The following is an 18541-nucleotide window of genomic DNA, read 5'->3' as shown; positions in this document are numbered from 1 at the left end:
AGCCAAAAGACTGAAAACAGACACCAAAGGAAAGAAGGAGAGGAAGCCCACCGTGGATGCAGAGGAGGCTCAGAGGATGAGCACCCTGCTGTCCGCCATGTCCGAGGAGCAGCTGGCCCGCTATGAAGTGTGGCGCCGGTCAGCTTTCCCGAGAGCACGCATTGCACGTCTGATGCGGTCTATCAGTGGCAGCTCGGTGTCTGAGAACACGGCCATTGCCATGGCTGGAATAGCCAAGGTCTTGGTTGGAGAGGTGGTGGAAGAGGCCCTGGACGTGTGTGAGATGTGGGGAGAGACGCCCCCACTTCAGCCCAAGCATTTAAGGGAGGCTGTTCGCAGGTTAAAGCCCAAGGGCCTCTTCCCCAACAGCAACGGCAGAAAAACCATGTTCTTTTAGGCCCACGGACAGAGGGACAGGTCTGTTCGTGAAGGACGAAGTGCTGCATCCATCTTCCCACGACAGGACGGTGTTTGCTGGAGCTTCTGCATCTCAGTCCACCCTGGGTTGACGTAGGACTTTAACGTCTTTCTCAAACTGACGTTTGTGTTCCCCAGATGAGGACAGTGACTTGTTTCATAATCACTTCGACTAAATGTTTCTGCTTCCTAGGGCATACAGAGGCATCTTTCCGTGTCCGCCTAGTTGGAGGAAGACCGGAGCGTGGGCCTTTAGTCGTTTGTGGGCGGGGAGATGCTTTCAGAGGGGACACCTCTTCCAGGGGACTTGTATGGTTTTATGCTGAAGCCCGGAGTTGCTGTGTCTGAACTTTGATGATTAGGTCTGGTTTCAACAAATGCAGCCTGCGGAGACTTTTCCCTCCTGTCATTCTGCCCCGGAGGCTGTGCCTGAGCAGGAGCGCTGCAATTGTGGTCCTTGTATGTCGTTTAAATTCTTGTATGGAGTTTTTTGACTCATCATTGAACTGTTTCCAAACTCAGAAAATAAAACAAAATCGCAAAGCGTTACTTTCTCTTATTTGACTCTTCTCATATATATTCCTCCCTACTCTGCTTTATGTCGGCAAGTGGTCATCTACACTACTGGCAATTAACATAGCATGGGAGAATGTTATAAGACTAGGGAGAGAGGAACAGGCGATGAAAACCACCTGTCTGTGAACACCCGTTTGTCATGATCCTCCGTGCTTTAAAAGACACATGGAGAGAGAGCTTATTGATCCTTCAGGTTCGCTTCATGTGGTCACATTACCAGTGCTTCTAGAGGCACCCACATTTAGTTGAAAACACTGTCACAGAGTATTCTTGATTTTATGCTTTCTAGAGGCCATCTGCTCTGAAAATCCAACCTGAGTATGGCAACGTAGAGAAGAAATTATTGAGATATGGAACAAAGTAGGTTCCACAGGAGTTATAAAGTCATCCCACAGCCTCCTTGTATACACTCTACTTTACCTTTGTTATGTTCCATATTACCTTTACGATACAGAACAAAGTAGGTTCATCAGGAGTTGTAAAGTTATCCCAATGTCTGTGTGTACGTACTCCTCTTTACCTTTGTTATGGCAAAGAAGACTTTTCCATCATGAAATAAAGGTCTGAGATTTAGTATCCAATCATTGTGAACATTCGCAGCACACTTTGTGAGCATTCCCATTCACTTTGGGAATCCAAGGGGGACAGATCGCTTGAAGTCAGCAGTTCAAGACCGGCCTGGCCAAAACGGTGAAACCTTGTCTCTACTTTAAAAGATACAAAAATTAACCCGGCGTGGTGGTGCACACATTTATTCCCAGCTACTCTGGAGGCTGAGGCGGGAGAGTCGCTTGAGGCGGGGAGGTGGAGGCTGCAGTGAGTTGAGATCAGGCCACTGCAATCCGTCCTGGGGCACAGAGCGAGACTCTGTCTCAAAGATGAATAAGTAAATGATACAAAAATAAATAAAATAAAATTGAAATAATATTTTCATATTCCCCTCACCCAGCCCAGTTTCTTTTCAGAGTATCTGATAAACCACTTGTTTCCCTATGAGTTAGACATTTTTTTCTCAGACATCTAAGTGTCCTAATGTGCAACTCCATAAAAGGTCTCATTTTTACTGGAAATGTTTTTTTGTTGCTGTTGTGGTGAGACGTGAACTTTGCGATTCCGTGAGGAAGACTGAATTCTGAAACGCCCCCTGCACTTCCCACCCCTCAGAGACTCGCCCTACATCTGCCCCTCCCTTGGGTGTGGGCGGAGCCGTGAATGGATGAGCCGCCCAAATCCCTGATTAGATTAAGGATACCCTGAACCAATCGCTGTTAAGGGCTGGGTCTAATTCAATCATCTGAACTCTTTATAAGGGACTGAACCTCCCTGAGGTTGCATTCCCTGAGGGAGATTCCTCAGCACTGGCTGTGCAGACCCAGGGAGCCCCACAGAGCAGACCGGGTCAACACCTGTAGGAGCTGAGAGCATCCTCCCAGCAGCAGGCAGAACAAACAAGTGGGCCTGGGTTTCACAACCCTAAGGCGTTGAATTCCGCCACCAACTCGAATCAGATCGAAGCCAGACCCTTCTCAGGTGAAGGCAACGACCGCACAGCACAGTCGGACCCTTCCTGAAGTCCCTCGTGTGACTCTGAGCAGGAGGCAGTCGCTTGGCTCGGTAGAACTTCTGACCTGTGTGTTGGGGTTTGTTCTAAAGACTCAAAATTGACGAGAATTAGTTACGCGTTGATCTCAAACTAGTATCCGCTCCATCCACAAGTTTCTTCACATTGCGGAAGTGAGGAAACCTGTGTGTGTGTTTGTGTGCGGGAGCGGGAGGCAGGGAGTTGTGTCCAGTTGTGGCTAAACTGTGGCTCAGCAGAAACACAGCAGCTGAAATCTTTGAATGGTTCTCATTGCAGATCCATAATCGAACCACGCCAGTCGGAACTTCCGCCTCCACAGCGCGGGCAGAGAGCGGACCTGAATCCCACCCGTGGAGACGGGCAGGCAAGCAGGTGTGTCTGCTGAGACGTGCGCCATGCCGCGAGGTCAGAAGGGCAGCAACGAGGTTGGAATCCCTGAGGACCTAGATGGGAACGTGGAAGAACCCAGGCATCGGGAAGGTGAGCTCAGGAGTCAGGATGTCACGGACCTCACGGAAGGTGCCAATGAAGCCTCAGCCTCAGCTCCTCCTGCAGCCAAAAGACTGAAAACAGACACCAAAGGAAAGAAGGAGAGGAAGCCCACCGTGGATGCAGAGGAGGCTCAGAGGATGAGCACCCTGCTGTCCGCCATGTCCGAGGAGCAGCTGGCCCGCTATGAAGTGTGGCGCCGGTCAGCTTTCCCGAGAGCACGCATTGCACGTCTGATGCGGTCTATCAGTGGCAGCTCGGTGTCTGAGAACACGGCCATTGCCATGGCTGGAATAGCCAAGGTCTTGGTTGGAGAGGTGGTGGAAGAGGCCCTGGACGTGTGTGAGATGTGGGGAGAGACGCCCCCGCTTCAGCCCAAGCATTTAAGGGAGGCTGTTCGCAGGTTAAAGCCCAAGGGCCTCTTCCCCAACAGCAACTATTAAAAGACCATGTTCTTCTAGGCCCAAAGCCAGAGGGAAAGGTCTGTTTTTGCAGGAATAGGTACTGCATTCATCTTCCAATGACAGGACTGTGTTTGCTGGAGCTTCTGCATCTCAGTCTACCCTGGATTTACCCTCGATCTTGATGTCTTACAATGTGAAGTTGGCCTTACCTAGATGAAGACAGCAGATTTTCATAGTAGCCTTGGCTAAATGTTTGGGCCTCCCAGGGCATACTGAAGCATTTTTCTATGTCTTTCTAGTTGGAGGAATAAAGGTGCCTGGGCCTTGAGCATCCTGTGGACAGGTAGCTGCCTTCAGAGAGGCAAGGCCTTTCCAGGAGATTTGTATGGTTTCATTCGAAAGCCTGGTGTTGCTGTGTCTTAGCTTATATGCTTATATCTGGGTTTCAGTAAGTGAAGCTTCCAGAAATATTTCCCAATTGTTGTCCTTCTGTGTATTTTCAATGTTCCTGTGTATTTTCGTGAGTCATCACAAGAACAGTTAAACTGTTAAACTGTTTTCCAAACTGCAGAAACAAAAATAAAATCACAAAGCATTTTTTTCTCTAAGTTGACTCTTCTCCTATTCCTGCCTACTGTGCTTTATGTCAGCAAGTGATCCTTTACTTTTTTAATAGGTAATATAGTGTCAATGCTTCATGTAAGTCTAGAGACACGGAAACCAATTCCAAAACCACCTTTCCTCAAGCAGTCCTTTGTAATGGTCATATGTGGGGTTTAAAAGACACAGAGAAAGCCTATGGATACTTCACGTTTGCTACACATGGTGATAGTACCAGTACTTCCAGAGACACTGAAATTTAGTTCAAAACATTGCTTTAGAGTATTCTTGATTTTATTATTCCTTCTACCAATGATCCACTCAGAAAATCAAACCTGAGTACAGAGACTTTGGAGACGTTATTAAAATATCGGACAAATAGGTTCATCACGAGTTACAAAGTTATTCCATCCTCTACTTGTACATACTCTGCTTTACATTTATTATGGGAAAGAGTAGTTTTTCATTATAGAATAAAGACCTGAGATTTATTATGGAATCACTGTGAACCTTCCCAGCACAGCTCCCAGATATTCACGGTGCTATTTCAGTCTTTTTACCTTTGCCATGTGCCCCCTCAATCACAGAGTATAAGCAAAAGGATCTAAAATCCCCAGGTTCAGCTCTAATATTGAATGCAGAGTAACATGTACTCTTTCTTCCTGAAGCCAAAGATGCCCCCATAAAATATAGTTTTATTTCCTCAGACACTCAGCTTTTGCTCTTAAAAATAATACTTATTGTACATAGAATCTGTCTTTGGGTATTACACAAATTTCTAAACTTTACCAAGTATGGGAAATTCTGTTTCATACCTTCATATTCTGACATTGTTTAGCTTTCCTTTTATTTTACCAACTTCCGTGTAAAGGCGTATAACAAGTTAGACCAGTGTGTCTTAGAGAGACACAAGGAGGGTCCAGGTTCTTGGAAGAACTGATGGAGATGGGAGGGCTCTCTCAGGAATAAAAGTGCTTGAGCAACCAAAAGAAGTAAGATCCAAGAGACTTCATATCTCCCAGTTTTCAGATTGCTGTCAGCTCATTCCTTTCCCATGGCATTGAACAATCTTGGAAGCTGTATTCTGGCAGACGTGGCAGGTCTAGCACTTTCTGAACACTAGAGGAAAAGAGAACCTGGCCCAAGCAGCCTGATTTGGAGACAAGCATCTGCAGAGGACAGTACCAGTGATTGCACACACAAGCTTAGAACATTTTTCTGGCCCCTCATAGAACTCAATACTTTGAGTGGGGTCTGAGTAAAGCTGACCTGAAATTCCCATCAAGGTCTCCGAGGTCAGCTCAGGAGCAGGAACACAGCATTGTTTTCACAGAGAGGAAAATTGGATTAGCTGAGAAGGTTCAGTGTAATTACCCCTTCTTTTTTTTTTTTTTTTTTTACTTTAAGTTTTGGGAGTCATCTGTAGAATGTGCAGATTTGTTACAAAGGTATATATGTGCCATAGTGGTTTGCTGCACCTATCAACCCATTATCTAGGCTTGAAGCCCCACATGCTTTGGATATTTGTCCTAATGCTCTCCCTTCCCTTGCCTCCCTCCCCCTGACAGGCCACGGTGTGTGATGCTCCCCTCTCTGTGTCCATGTGTTCTCATTGATCAGCTCCCACTTATGAGTGAGAACATGTTGTGTTTGGTTTTCTGTACCTGTGCTAGTTTGCTGAGAATGATGGTTTCCAGTGTCATCCATGTCACCGTAAAGAACACGAACTCATTTCTTTTTTATGGCTGCATGGTATTCCATGGTGTATATATGCCACATTTCCTTTATCCAGTCTATCATTGATGGGCATTTGAGTTGGTTCCAAGTCTTTGCTATTGTAAACTGGGCTGCAATAAACATACATGTGTATGTGTCTTTATAGTAGAATGATTTGTAATCCTTGGATATATACCCAGTAATGAGATTGCGGGGTCCAATGGTATTTCGGGTTCTAGATCCTTGACGAATTGCCACACTGTCTTCCATAATGGTTGAACTAATTTATACTCTCACAGACATTGTAAAAGTATTTCTATGTCTCCACAGCCTTGCCAACATCTGTTGTTTCCTGACTTTGTAATAATCACGTACTAAATCTTCTAAATATATAATATCATATAGCCACAGCTCTCAAGAAAGAAATCTGTAGAAAGTGGTTTCTTTCCAGGAGAAATCTTTGACAGCTTTCATGGCTGATTATATTACATGTTAATGACAATGAAGTTTTTCCTGGAGCTTCATTACTATTCCTAAAGTCTATCTCATAATGTACATTTGGAGACGGCCTAGAAAAATGTGGTCTCTGATTGGTGCTGGTAAAGTGGTGACAAGATAACTAACAAATAAAGTGAGTATACTTGACTATTTTGCATCATTTACTATTTTGGGATGAGCTTAACATCCTCAGTGCCTGCCTTTGCCCCTCACAAGTAATTAGCGTATGCCTAAATAAAGTTTAAGCAAGCTAGCTCCACCATTCCCAAGCACATATTATCTAGGGTCTAGTCTTCAGAAATATAAAGCACAAAGCTTCAAAGTACAACTGGCCAGGTGTGGTGGCTCACGTCTGTAATCCCAGCACTTTGGGAGGCCAAGGCGGGCAGATCACGAGGTCAGGAGATGGAGACCATGCTAGCTAACACGGTGAAACCCCGTTTCTACTAAACAAATACAAAAAAATTAGCTGGGCATGGTGGCAGAAGCCTGTAGTCCCAGCTACTCAGGAGGCTGAGGCAGGAGAATGGCGTGAACCTGGGAGGTGGAGCTTGCAGTGAGCCGAGATTGTGCCACTGCACTCCAGACTGGGTGGCAGAGCCAGACTCTGTCTAAAAAAAAAAAAATGTACAACTACATAAAAAGACGTATCCAAACTAGAAAGGTTTAAATGATAAATTGATGGATTTGTGTTTCCTATGGAAGAGGGTACAAAGCATAGTGCTAATATACATATATGGGGAGAAGAGGGCAGGGCTTTTATAAAATGAATGCAGTCAAATCTTGGGAGCAGTTTCTTTAGTAGCATGAATATTAGAGAGATGATTCATGAAATTTCAACTTACTGCCATGTCTAGAAATATCAAGACATAGCTAGCATTTTTTTAAAAATAAATTTTCTAAACAAAACTATTAATGAGATGGATGAGGTGTTTCCTTTTTTTTTTTTTCTAATTACTTAGTTTGAAGATAGGAAAGCATGACTGTTTTTATTTTCTCTGTAGTTTGCCTTGTGACATTACCACTCAGAGAGATGTTGATACTTCACTTTTCCAGTGTTTACTGATTTGAAGACAGGGTGATGATATTGAATCTCCTTACGAGCCACCCTGATACTGGAACTCCATTTTACTGTGGTTATACATTTGTTACCGTTCATCTTATATTCACGGTATTGGATCAATTACACATCGGTATAATTACAAATAATGTTCAAATACACAAAATATTTAATGGTCAAATCCTACACTGAGAGGGAATTTTGTTTTTAATTTTTGTGTTCTTATAGAATAATTTGGAAAATAAAGTAACAATTTTATCTTGTACGAAAATGTATTGTCATCATATGTATATCTGTTTTAGAGAAGCACAAAACAGAAACAAACATGTTATTTCGACTCCAGACTGGACAACAGAACTAGACTCCGTCTGAAAAAAAAAAAAAAAAAGAGAAAATATAGACAATGAGATGTATCTATTTTCAATATGAATAAATAAATCAGTAGTTGAGTGGTTGCAAGGGACCAAAGGTGAAGGAAAAGTGCGGAGACTGGACACAGTGCATTTGTACGGAAGTGAAACTAGTCCATAGAATACAAACCGGTTTACACTGGGGCCAATTCCTTGGAGGTGAAGGCGTGGAAAGGAGTGCCCAGATTAGACGGGGTATCTGGGATCTGTGCTTCTCTCAGTTTTCCATGTGGCTCCTAGAGTGTGTTACCATTCTAACATCATCACACATCACTCCCTGACATGAAACAGTCTTGGTAGGAAAGTAAAAAGAGTCATTTTCGAGAAGAAAACTGTTTTTTAATTTCACTTTTATTTTTACAAGCTGGAAAAGAGGTGCTTGATTCCCCAGGAAAAGCTATGGAAAAGTGCTAAATGTTTACAAGGGCAACTACTCCAGTAGTCTTAGAAAGCCCGGGACCTTCAGGACAGAGTATTGTAAGGGAAGACTTTGTTGTATCTCCTTAAAATCACATATGAGCAAAAATCCTAAGTTATATCCACTTCAAGATTCCGTGTGAATCCACCATAGTCTCCTAAAAGGGTTTCTTTCTTCTCTCTGAAAACAGTTCCCCGTCCACAGGAGGCTCAAGGTCCATGTACCTTTGTTCTTCCAACTAGGAAGCCCTAGAACAATGCCTGCTCATACATGGACCTCAGAGACCCAAATATGATGATGATGACGATGATGGTGATTGTTATTTTCTTGAGCCAGGGTCTCACTCTGCCAGCCAGGTAGGAGGGCAGTGGCTCCATCTCGGCTCACTGAGATCTCCACCTCCAGAGCTCAAGAGATCCTCCTATCTCAGCCTCTGGAGTAGCTGAAACAGCAGGCACCAATTACCACATTTAGCTTTTTTTTTTTTTCCACTTTAATTGTAGAGAGGAAGTTCCGTCATGTTGCCCAGGATGGTCTGGAACGCCTGAGTTCAAGTGATCCGCCAACCTCGCTCTCCCAAAATGCTCTCTGTCGCCTGTAGTCCCAGCTACTCAGGAGGCTGGGGCAGGAGAATGGCGTGAACCCGGTAGGCGGAGCTTGCAGTGAGCTGAGATCGCGCCTTTGCACTCCAGACTGGACAACAGAACTAGACTCCGTCTGAAAAAAAAAAAAAAAAAAAAGAGGAAATATAGACAATGAGATGTATCTATTTTCAATATGAATAAATAAATCAGTAGTTGAGTGGTTGCAAGGGACCAAAGGTAAAGGAAAAGTGCGGAGACTGGACACAGTGCATTTGTACGGAAGTGAAACTAGTCCATAGAATACAGTAAGGGTGGACACGTGTAATTATGCCTTTGCTAGGTCCATGGACTATACAACAGCCAAGTGAATCCTAAGAAGAGCTATGGTCTTGGAGTCAGAGAGACGTGTCAGTGTAGGCTAAATGATTGTAGCCAAAGTCCCAATCTAGGAGAGAAAGTTGATAATAAGGAGGCCTATGAATACGTTGGGGTAGAGGATATCTGTAACCTCTGTTCCTTTTGCCCCATTTTGGCATGAACCTAAAGGTTTTCTATGAAATGAGCTCTATTTTTAAAACAGTAATGTAAACTTATTTTGTGAGTGTTGATTATCCTGGAATTTCCTGTTTGGTGCGTGATATGTGCATTGCATACATGGGCATTAAATTTCTACTACAAGTATCAGAGAAGCCTGTTAACCGTGTATTGAAATAGGGGCCTTTTGTTTGTGTGTTGTTTTTTCTGCTTTGCCTTTTCTCATGGAGCCAGAGGTATGAAGGTAGCAGCTGTGGCCTCGGTTCAGCAGCAGCTCAGTAAACTCAGGGTCTTCACTGGGCCTCATGGCATTTCCAAAGTTGGCAACGGAAACAAAGCTCAGCCCCAGTACCAAGGTAAGAAAAAAACAGGGGGCCTCAGTGACAGGACCATAGGACAATTTGATCAAAAAGCCACGGCTTCGCCTGAAGGCTACCCGCAGATTCCCATGAATGTCACTTTGGGGAGAAAATGCCCCAAGAGCATCCCTGTTAGAGGTTTTCCATCTTTCCCTCCCCGTTTCACCTCATCCTCCGGGAACCTGAGAGACACCTCATGATCGTACCCTTGGTGTGATCATCAGCAGTCACAAATGGTGTTTTGCAGCAGTCACCAATGTCGTGTAACATGCAACTTTACTCATATGTCTTTTTCATTGTAATGACTTCCATGTAAACTTTCAGAATCTCCTTGGAACCCAGAATTTTATCTAACTCGCACCTACCATCCCTCCCATGATGCACACAGCAGAGGTTCCTCCCTCCCTGGGGTGTGTGCAGAATCCGGGGACTTGATTGAGTTTTCACACCGCTGATGAGGTTGAGGATCTAGTGAAGCAAGGAGTACAATGGAAGGTAGCTGGGAGGGTCTAATGCAATCATCTGAGCTCCTTATAAGAGGCAGGGCCTTACTGAGACCACAGAGATCTCCAGTCAGAAAGAGACTGCCTGCGAGGGAGATTCCTGGCCGCTGCTGTGTAGACCAAGGAAACCCAAGACCCTCCAGGAAGACTAGAAGCCCGGCCTCCGACACACAGACCTGAGAGCTGGTGAGTCTGGGGCTGGGTTTGCAGGGACTAAGTGTGTGGGAGAGTCATGCTCAATGGACCTCAACTCACAGGCTCTCTGAATCCTGTCCACAGCACCACTGCCCTCGTTTTCAGACGCCAGCACCGCCTGCAGGAGGCCAGGCTCAGCCCAAGGAGAGCGGAGAGGCTAAGGCCCCGAAACATGGCGCGCACCAAGCAGACCGCCCGGAAAGCCACCGCCTGGCAGGCCGCCAGGAAGCCCCTGGCCACCAAAGCAGCTGCCCAAAGGGCGCCGCCTAGAGGAGGGATCAAGAAGCCTCACCGCTACAAGCCTGGCACCCTGGCGCTGCAGGAAATCAGAAAGTACCAGAAGTCCACGCAGCTGCTCCTGCGCAAGCTGCCTTTCCAGCGCCTGGTGCGCGAGATCGCCCAGGCCATCAGCCTGGACCTGCGCTTCCAGAGTGCAGCCATTGGCGCCCTGCAGGAGGCCAGCGAGGCCTACCTGGTGAACCTCTTTGAAGACACCAACCTGTGTGCCATCCATGCCGGGCGCGTCACAATTATGCCCGGAGACATGCAACTGGCCCGCCGCATCCGTGGAAAGGGTGCTTAAGAGCCCACGCTCCTGGGAAACGTTGCACTCTAGAGGACTTCTTTTCTGTTTGGTTGTGTTTCCTTTTTTCTCTTCCCCCTGTAACTGGTAGTTCTGATGTGAGAAGTTTTGTTCCGTTTTGGTTTCTTTTCCCTCCTGGGGTCCAAAGGTAGCTAAGCATAGGATTGCCAGTGGAAATGTAGGCAGAAATCAGGTGGCGGTTGTGTCTGTGTGTGCTTCTGTTAGGAAACGTCTCATCTACCTTGAGGCTCCCAAGGCACTAATGTCAAGTGCAAATGTGTCTGTGAGCGAGTTTCAACACTTCAACTCTACATCAACTGTCAAGAAATCTGTTCATTTTCACTGGACTCTGCCTGTGTTTAGACTACTTTGAACCAAATAAATTTATTCTTGAAGGCAATTGGATGATGTTTGTTTCATTTGATCAAACAGTAGATGAGCCACACTTTGCCTTTTCCTATATGCAGCTCCGTGTTCTCAATGTTCCCTGTCTCCTGGGCTGTTCCTGTATGGATGTTTGCTATGAACATACATTACATCCTGCTTTCTAAAATGTGAATAGAGTCTCTATACACAAGTCATTTCACGTTATGGGAGGCAAAAACCAGTATGTGGATGGGAAAGGGTGAGAGGCACCCTTTAGAAGTCTGATGCAGTTCATCACTGGCAGCTCGGTGTCCTAGAACACGGTCATGGCCATAGCCAAGGTTGGAACGACCCAGGTCTTGGTCGGGGAGGTGGTAGGGGAGGCCCTGGGTGTGTTTGAGATATGGGGAGACAAATCCCCACTGCAGCCCAAGCATTGGAGGGAGGCCTTTGGCAAGGGACAGCCCTGGGGCCACTTCCCAAACACCAGCTACAAAAAAAGTCATCTTCCTCTGGGCCCCAGCCTAGATAGACTTGATCCTTGAGAAAGTACTGGTGTCAGGACCCTCCTTTGGCTGGAACTCCAGTATCTTGGCTCACCCTAGGTTTACCCATGATTTTAAATCTTTCTTACATCTTACATTGTTCTCACCCAGATGATGGCAGCAGCCTGTTTCATAATCCCTTTCAGTCATATTTGTAGCTCAGACCAGGCACAATGGCTTATTCTGGTAACCTCAGCATTTTGGGAGGCCAAGGCAAGAGGATTGAAATTACAGACCATTATGGACAACTTGGCAAAACCTCCTCTCTACAATTAAAAAAAAAAAAAATAGCTGGCCATGGTTGCTGCTGCCTGCATTTTCACCTACTCTGGAGGATGAGTTAAGAGGATCTCTTGAGCTCTGGAGGTGGAGTTTGCAGTGAGCTGAGATGGAGCCACCACTCTCCAGCCTGGTCAACAGAGCAAGACCCTGGCTCAAAAAAATAACAATCATCATTATAATATTTAGATCTATGAGGTCCATACATAAGCATACAATGTTTTGGGTCATCCTAGTTGAAAGAATAAAGATGCATGGGCTTTGAGCATCCTGTGAAAGGGGAGCTGTTTTCAAGAGAAAAAAGAAATTTTTTAAGAGACTGTGGTGGATACTCACTGAATCCTAAAGTTGCTATGACTTAGGATGTTTTTGCTCATACGAGATTTTTAGGAGATAAAAAACAGAAAGTCTCCCGTACAGTACTTTACTCTGAAGGCCCTGGGCTTTCTAAGCACAGTGGAATAGCTTCCCCAGTAAACATTTAATACCTTTCCATAACTTCTCCTGGGGAATCAAGCAACTGTTTTCCAGCTTGCAAAAAAGAAAAAAGAAAAAAATGAAATTGAAAACCTGTTTTTCTTCTAAAATGACTTTTTTTACACTCCTACAAAGATTGTTTTATATCAGGGAGTGATCTTTTATGATGTTAGAATGGTAACACACTCTAGGAGCCACGTGGAAAACCAGACTGAGAAACATGGACCCCAGGAACCCTATCTGTTCTCTGCATTCATTTCCATGCCTTCACTTCCAAAGAATTGGTCCCATTGTAAGCTATGTTTATGACTGAAATAGCATTGATCTCTGTTTTGTGCTTCTCTAAAACAGAAATATATGTGATATTAACATATTTTATGCTAGATAATATTCTATTTTTACTGTATTTTCAAATTATTGTATAAAATACAGAAATTAAAATAAAATGTCCTTTCACTGAAGGATTTGAGCATTTGATATTTTGTGCAACTGAACCTTATTTGTAATTATACTGACATGTAATTGATCCACTACCCTGAATCTAAGATAAACAATAACAAACGTATATCCAGAATTAAATGGAGTTCCAGTTTTCAGGGTGACTCGCAAGGGGATCCAATGTCATCACTCTCTCTTCACAATCAGTAAAAAACTGAAAAATGAAGACTCAACATCTCCCTCTTGACATCTCTCTGAGTGGTGATGTCACAACGCAAACTCTAGGGAAAGCAAAAAGATTTTGAGCTCTCCTATCTTCAAAGTATACTGTCGAGCTGTAGGAACAAAAATGGCATAACACTGGCATAAAAAAAGACACTTAAGCCACTGGAACAGAGCAGAGAGCCCAGAAATCAATCCATACATGTACAGCCAACTGATTTTTTACAAAGGTGCTAACAACCCACCATGACAAAAGGACAGTCTCTTCCGTCAATGGTGATAGGAAAACTGGGTATCTACATGCAGAGATATTAAATTGGCCCCTTATCACATACCATGCAGGAGAATAAAACAAACTATATAAAAACTTTCAAATATGAAACTACTAGAAGAAAACAGGGGACATCCTCATTGACATTGCTTAATTCAGTGATTTTTGCAATATGTCCCAAAAGCACAGACAGCAAAAGGGAAAACAGACAAATGGATTGCATCCATCTGAAAGAAAATCTGCATATCAAAGGAAACAATCAACACAATGAAGAGACAAAATCATAGCCGGGTGTGGTGGCTCATGCCTGTAATCCCAGCACTTTAGGAGGCTGAGGCAGGTGGATCACCTGAGGTTAGAAATTCAAGACCAGCCTGGACAACATGGTGAAACCCCATCTCTACTAAAAATTCAAAATTAGCTGGACCTGGTGACAGGTGCCTGAAGTCCCAGCTACTCGGGTGGCTGAGGCAGGAGAATCGCTTGAACCCGGGAGGAGGAGGTTGCAGTGAGCCGAGATCATGCCATTGCACTGCAGCCTGGGCAGCAAGAGTGAAACTCCATCTCAAAAAAAAAAAAAAATCATAATCACAGAACATATTTACAAACCCTACATTCAATAAGGGATCAATTAATTACTCTCCAAAATTTACGAGGAACTCAAAGGATCAATAGCAAGAAACAACACAGTTTGAAAACCCACCAAAGGACTTAAACAACAGACATTACAGAAAAGAAGACATACAAGTGGTCAGCAGATACACTTATGTGTCATATATACATGCTCATTATCACTAATCCTCAGACAAATGTAAATTAAAACTGAAAGAAGATATCACCTCACACTCATTAGAATGGCTATGATCAGAACATCAAAGGACAGTACGTGTTGATGAGGATGTGGAGGAAAGGGAACCCTTGAACTATTAGTGGGAATGTAAATTAGGGAGCCATTATAGAAAACAGTATGGACCTTCCTCCACAAACTAAATAAATACAGCTACCATATGATCCAGTAATCCCACACTGCTGGGTATATATCAAAAGGAAATGGAATCAGTTTATTGCAGAGATATCTTCACTCCCACATTGATTGCAGCACTATTTACAATAGCTAAGATATGGAATCCATCTAAATGTCTAAAAATGGATGACAGGATGAGGAAAATAGGGCATATATACACAATGGAATACTATGCAGCCTTAAAGAAGAAGGAAATCTTGTATTTGTGACACATGAGTGCACCTGGAGAACATCATGAGAAGCGAAATAAGCCAGGCATAGGAATACATATACCACACGATCTCAATGATATGTGGAATCTCACAAAGTTAATCTAATAGATGTCAAAAGGAAGAATGGTGGTTGTCAGGGACTGAGGTGGCTGTGGGTGGGTGATTTGAGGAAATGTTGATCAAAATACACAGTATTTTAGTTACTTAGGGGGGAAAAGCTGAAAAAGTATTCTACAACATGGTGACTATATTTACTAATAGATTTATTCTTGAAAAGTGCTGAAAGTGTGGATGGGAAGTGTTTTCACCACAGTAATAAATATGTGAGGAAATGGATGTTAATTACCTAGATTTAGACAGAGTATGTGTTCATACTGTAAAACAGCATTTTATATGTACAAAATAGATACAATGAGATGTGTCCATTTCAAATATGAGTAAATAAATGAATAGTTGAGGAGTTGCAAGGGACAGAGGTTGAAGGATAAGTGCAGAAACAGGACCCAGTGCATTTGCACGGAAGTGAATATAATATAACAGTAGTAGTGCATTCATGTAATTATGCCTTTCTTGAATCCATAGAATATACAACACCCAAGTGAATCCTAAGGAGAGCTATGTATCTTGCAATCAGAATGATGTGTCAATATAGGCTGAATGATTGTAACTAATGTACCACTCCTGGGCAGAAAGTTGGTATTGCAGGGGCCTATGTGTATGTAGGGGGAGAGGATATAAGGGACCTCTGTTCCTTCTGCCCAATTTTGTCAGGAACCTAAAGGTTTTCTAGGAAATGAGCTCTATTTTTAAAACAAAAATGTGAAGTTATTTTGTGAGTGTTGATTATCCTGCAGATTCCTGTTCTGTGTGTGGTACATGCATTGCATGCATGGGCATTAAATTTCTACTAGAAGTAATAGAACAGCTGTTTACAGTGTATTGAAATAGGGGCTTTTTGTTTGTTTTTGTTTGCTTTACTTTTTCTCATGGAACCAGAAGTTTGAAGGTAGCAGCTGTGACCTCGGTTCAGCAGCTCAGTGTACTCAGGGACTTCACTGGGCCTCATGATGTTTCCAAAGTGGGCAATTGAAATAAGGCTCAGCCCTGGCGTCAAGGTACCAAAGGAGCCAGGGAGTCCTCAGTGACAGGCACATATGACCATTTGATCAAAAAGCCTCAGCTTCCCCCAAAGGCTACTCGCAGATTTCCATGAATGTCACTTTGGAGGAGAAAATGATGCCCCAGGAGCATCCCCGAGAGAGGAGTGACCATTTCAGTTTTCCATCTTTCCCTCCCCGTTTCCCCTCATCCTGAGAGAACCTGAGAGATGTCTCATGATCACACCTCTTGGTGTGGTGTAGCAGTCACTGAAGTCGTCTACGTGTGACTTTAGTCACATGACTTTTTCATTGTGATGACTTCCATGACGATCATCAAATGTAAACATTCAGAATGTCTTTGGCCCCCAGAATTTTAGCTAACTCGCACCTAGCATCCACCCCATGTGGCCGACTCCAGAGGTTGATCCCCCTCTTCAGTGTGTGCAGAACCCAGGGAATTAATTTGGTTTTCAGAGTCCTGATGAGGTTGAGGGTCTGGTGAACCTGTGAGAGCAATGGAAGGTAGCGGGTGGGTCTAATGCAAGCATCTGAGCCCTTTATAAGAGGCTGGACTTGGCTGAGACCACAGAGATCTCCAGTAAGAGCCAGGTTGTCAGGGAAGGAGGTTCCCCACAGCCCAGGACCTGCTGGGGAGACTAAGCAGCAGGACCTCTTACCCGCAGTCCAGCGAGCTGGTAAGTCGGGGGCTGGGTTGGCAGGGACTAAGTGTGTGGGAGCGTCTTCTGCACGGATCTCAATGCACGTGTTCTCTGGAGCCTGCCCACAGCCCCACCATCTTTGCTGTCTGGTACCAGCACCTCCTGCAGGTACCAGGCTCAGCCCAAGGAGAGCTGAAAGGCGGCGACCCAGCACCACGGCGCTCACCAAGCAGACCGCCCCCAAAGCCACCGCCGGGCAGGGGCAGGCCCCCAGGAAGCCCCCAGTCACCAAAGCCCCAGTCAAGAGAGCGCCGCCTAGAGGAGGGATCAAGAAGCCTCACCGCTACAAGCCTGGCACCCTGGCGCTGCAGGAAATCAGAAAGTACCAGAAGTCCACGCAGCTGCTCCTGCACAAGCTGCCTTTCCAGCGCCTGGTGCACGAGATCGCTCAGGTCATCAGCCTGGACCTGTGCTTCCAGAGTGCGGCCATTGGGGCCCTGCAGGAAGCCAGCAAGGCCTACCTGGTGAACCTCTTTGAAGACACCAACCTGTGTGCCATCCATGCCAGGCGCGTCACAATTATGCCCGGAGACATGCAACTGGCCCGCCGCATCCGCGGAGAGGGTGCGTAAGAGCCCACGCTCCTGGGAAACGTTGCACTCTAGAGGACTTCTTTTCTGTTTGGTTGTGTTTCCTTTTTTCTCTTCCCCCTCGTAACTGGTAGTTCTGATGTGAGAAGTTTTGTTCCGTTTTGGTTTCTTTTCCCTCCTGGGGTCCAAAGGTAGCTAAGCATAGGATTGCCAGTGGAAACGTAGGCAGAAATCAGGTGGCGGTTGTGTCTGTGTGTGCTTCTGTTAGGAAAGGTCTCATCTACCTTGAGGCTCCCAAGGCACTAGTGTCAAGGGGAAATGTGTCTGTGAGCGAGTTTCAGTTCAGCTCTATAAGACTATAAAGAAATTTGTTTTTTTCTTTACTATGTCTGCATGTGGGTTCTGTAAACAAAATAAATTTCTTATTAATGAGAGCTAAAAGATGTTTATTGCATTTTATGAAACAGTAGATTCCAGATATACTTGGAGGTTTTATGTATGCAACTCTGTGTTTTCAATGTTCCCTGTCTCCTGTGATGTTTCCACTAGTTTGCTATGAAAATACATTAAACTTCATTGTCTACAATTTGAATAAACTCTCTATTTACAAATTACTGCACATTGTGGAAGCAGTGTGAGTAGAATCCAGTGAGGTATATCTGTGTGTTGAAGGGAGTCAGAGGCACCCATTGGGAGTCTGATGCAGTCCATCTCTGGTGGCCTATATCCCGGAGTGTGGTCATTGTCATGGTTGGAATGGTCAAGGCCTTGGTCAAGCAGGTTGTAGAAGAGGCTCTGGACATGTGTGAGAGTTGAAAAAGAGATGCCCCTGAGAAAGCTTGCCTGCACATTCAAGTTTAAGGGCCACATTTTTATCAAATACCAAAAAATTATGTGATTTTCAGCCCAAGACTAGAAAAGTAACCCTGTTCCTGAGGGAAGAAGTACTGGCTCCATCTTCCCATGACAGAAGACTGTATGCTGGAGCTTCCGCATCTCAGTCTATCCTGGACCCACCTCGATTTTAACACATGGTCTCACCTAGATCATGGAAGCAGCCTTTTTCATAATCACTTTGACTAAATATTTGTTCCTCCTTGAGTGAATTGAATCATTTTTCTACATCTTCCCAGTTGGAAGAAGAAAAGTGCATGGTGCCTGAGCACCTTTGGAATAGACGGCTGCTTTGAGAGAGAAACACCTCCCAAGAGACTGTGATGGTTTCACATTGAAGCCTGAAGTTGCTCTGCCTTAGGATTATTTCTGGGTTTTCTTTTCTTATCATAATCAGTTACTAGTTGATATTTTCTGTTGGATTTTTTAGAAAGGGCTTACTGATGAGATTATGACTTTCTCATTAAAAATACTACTTTGGTGAAAGTATATTAAAATTAACAATACTCGAATTTCTAATACTTACATATACAATA

General features: G+C 44.4%; 2 protein-coding genes across 2 annotated transcripts in view; both read left to right on the top strand.

Moving 5' to 3' along the window:
* The window catches only part of LOC108520772 (putative TAF11-like protein ENSP00000332601), a 2946-nt gene extending 2549 nt beyond the window's left edge, over nucleotides 1–397 (top strand). Inside the window, exon 2 of the mRNA XM_017860272.1 lies at nucleotides 3–397. Coding sequence (XP_017715761.1) covers nucleotides 3–397 — 395 coding nt within the window. The remainder of the gene's footprint in view (nucleotides 1–2) is intronic.
* Nucleotides 398–10163: 9766 nt separating this feature from the next.
* LOC108520771 (uncharacterized) lies at nucleotides 10164–17239 on the top strand. Its single transcript, XM_017860270.1, has 5 exons — nucleotides 10164–10336; nucleotides 10430–10920; nucleotides 11292–11359; nucleotides 16389–16557; nucleotides 16639–17239. Exons 2-5 carry the CDS (start codon nucleotides 10518–10520, stop codon nucleotides 17151–17153), a joined length of 1155 nt encoding a protein of 384 aa, XP_017715759.1. The 5' UTR covers nucleotides 10164–10336; nucleotides 10430–10517; the 3' UTR covers nucleotides 17154–17239.
* Nucleotides 17240–18541: the final 1302 nt, after the last annotated feature.

This window comes from Rhinopithecus bieti, unplaced genomic scaffold (assembly GCF_001698545.2).
Source record: "Rhinopithecus bieti isolate Rb0 unplaced genomic scaffold, ASM169854v2 scaffold_52030, whole genome shotgun sequence".
Lineage (NCBI taxonomy): Eukaryota > Metazoa > Chordata > Mammalia > Primates > Cercopithecidae > Rhinopithecus > Rhinopithecus bieti.
This window is presented reverse-complemented; position numbering and strand designations above follow the sequence as displayed.

Coding starts and splice junctions, on each gene's coding strand:
- LOC108520771 (XM_017860270.1), top strand. CDS start 10,518: ATGGCGCGCACCAAGCAGACCGCCCGGAAAGCCACCGCCTGGCAGGCC. Junction 10,921..11,291: donor CCGCCGCATCCGTGGAAAGG/GTGCTTAAGAGC, acceptor GCCTGTGTTTAG/ACTACTTTGAACCAAATAAA. Junction 11,360..16,388: donor TTGTTTCATTTGATCAAACA/GTAGATGAGCCA, acceptor AATGGAAGGTAG/CGGGTGGGTCTAATGCAAGC.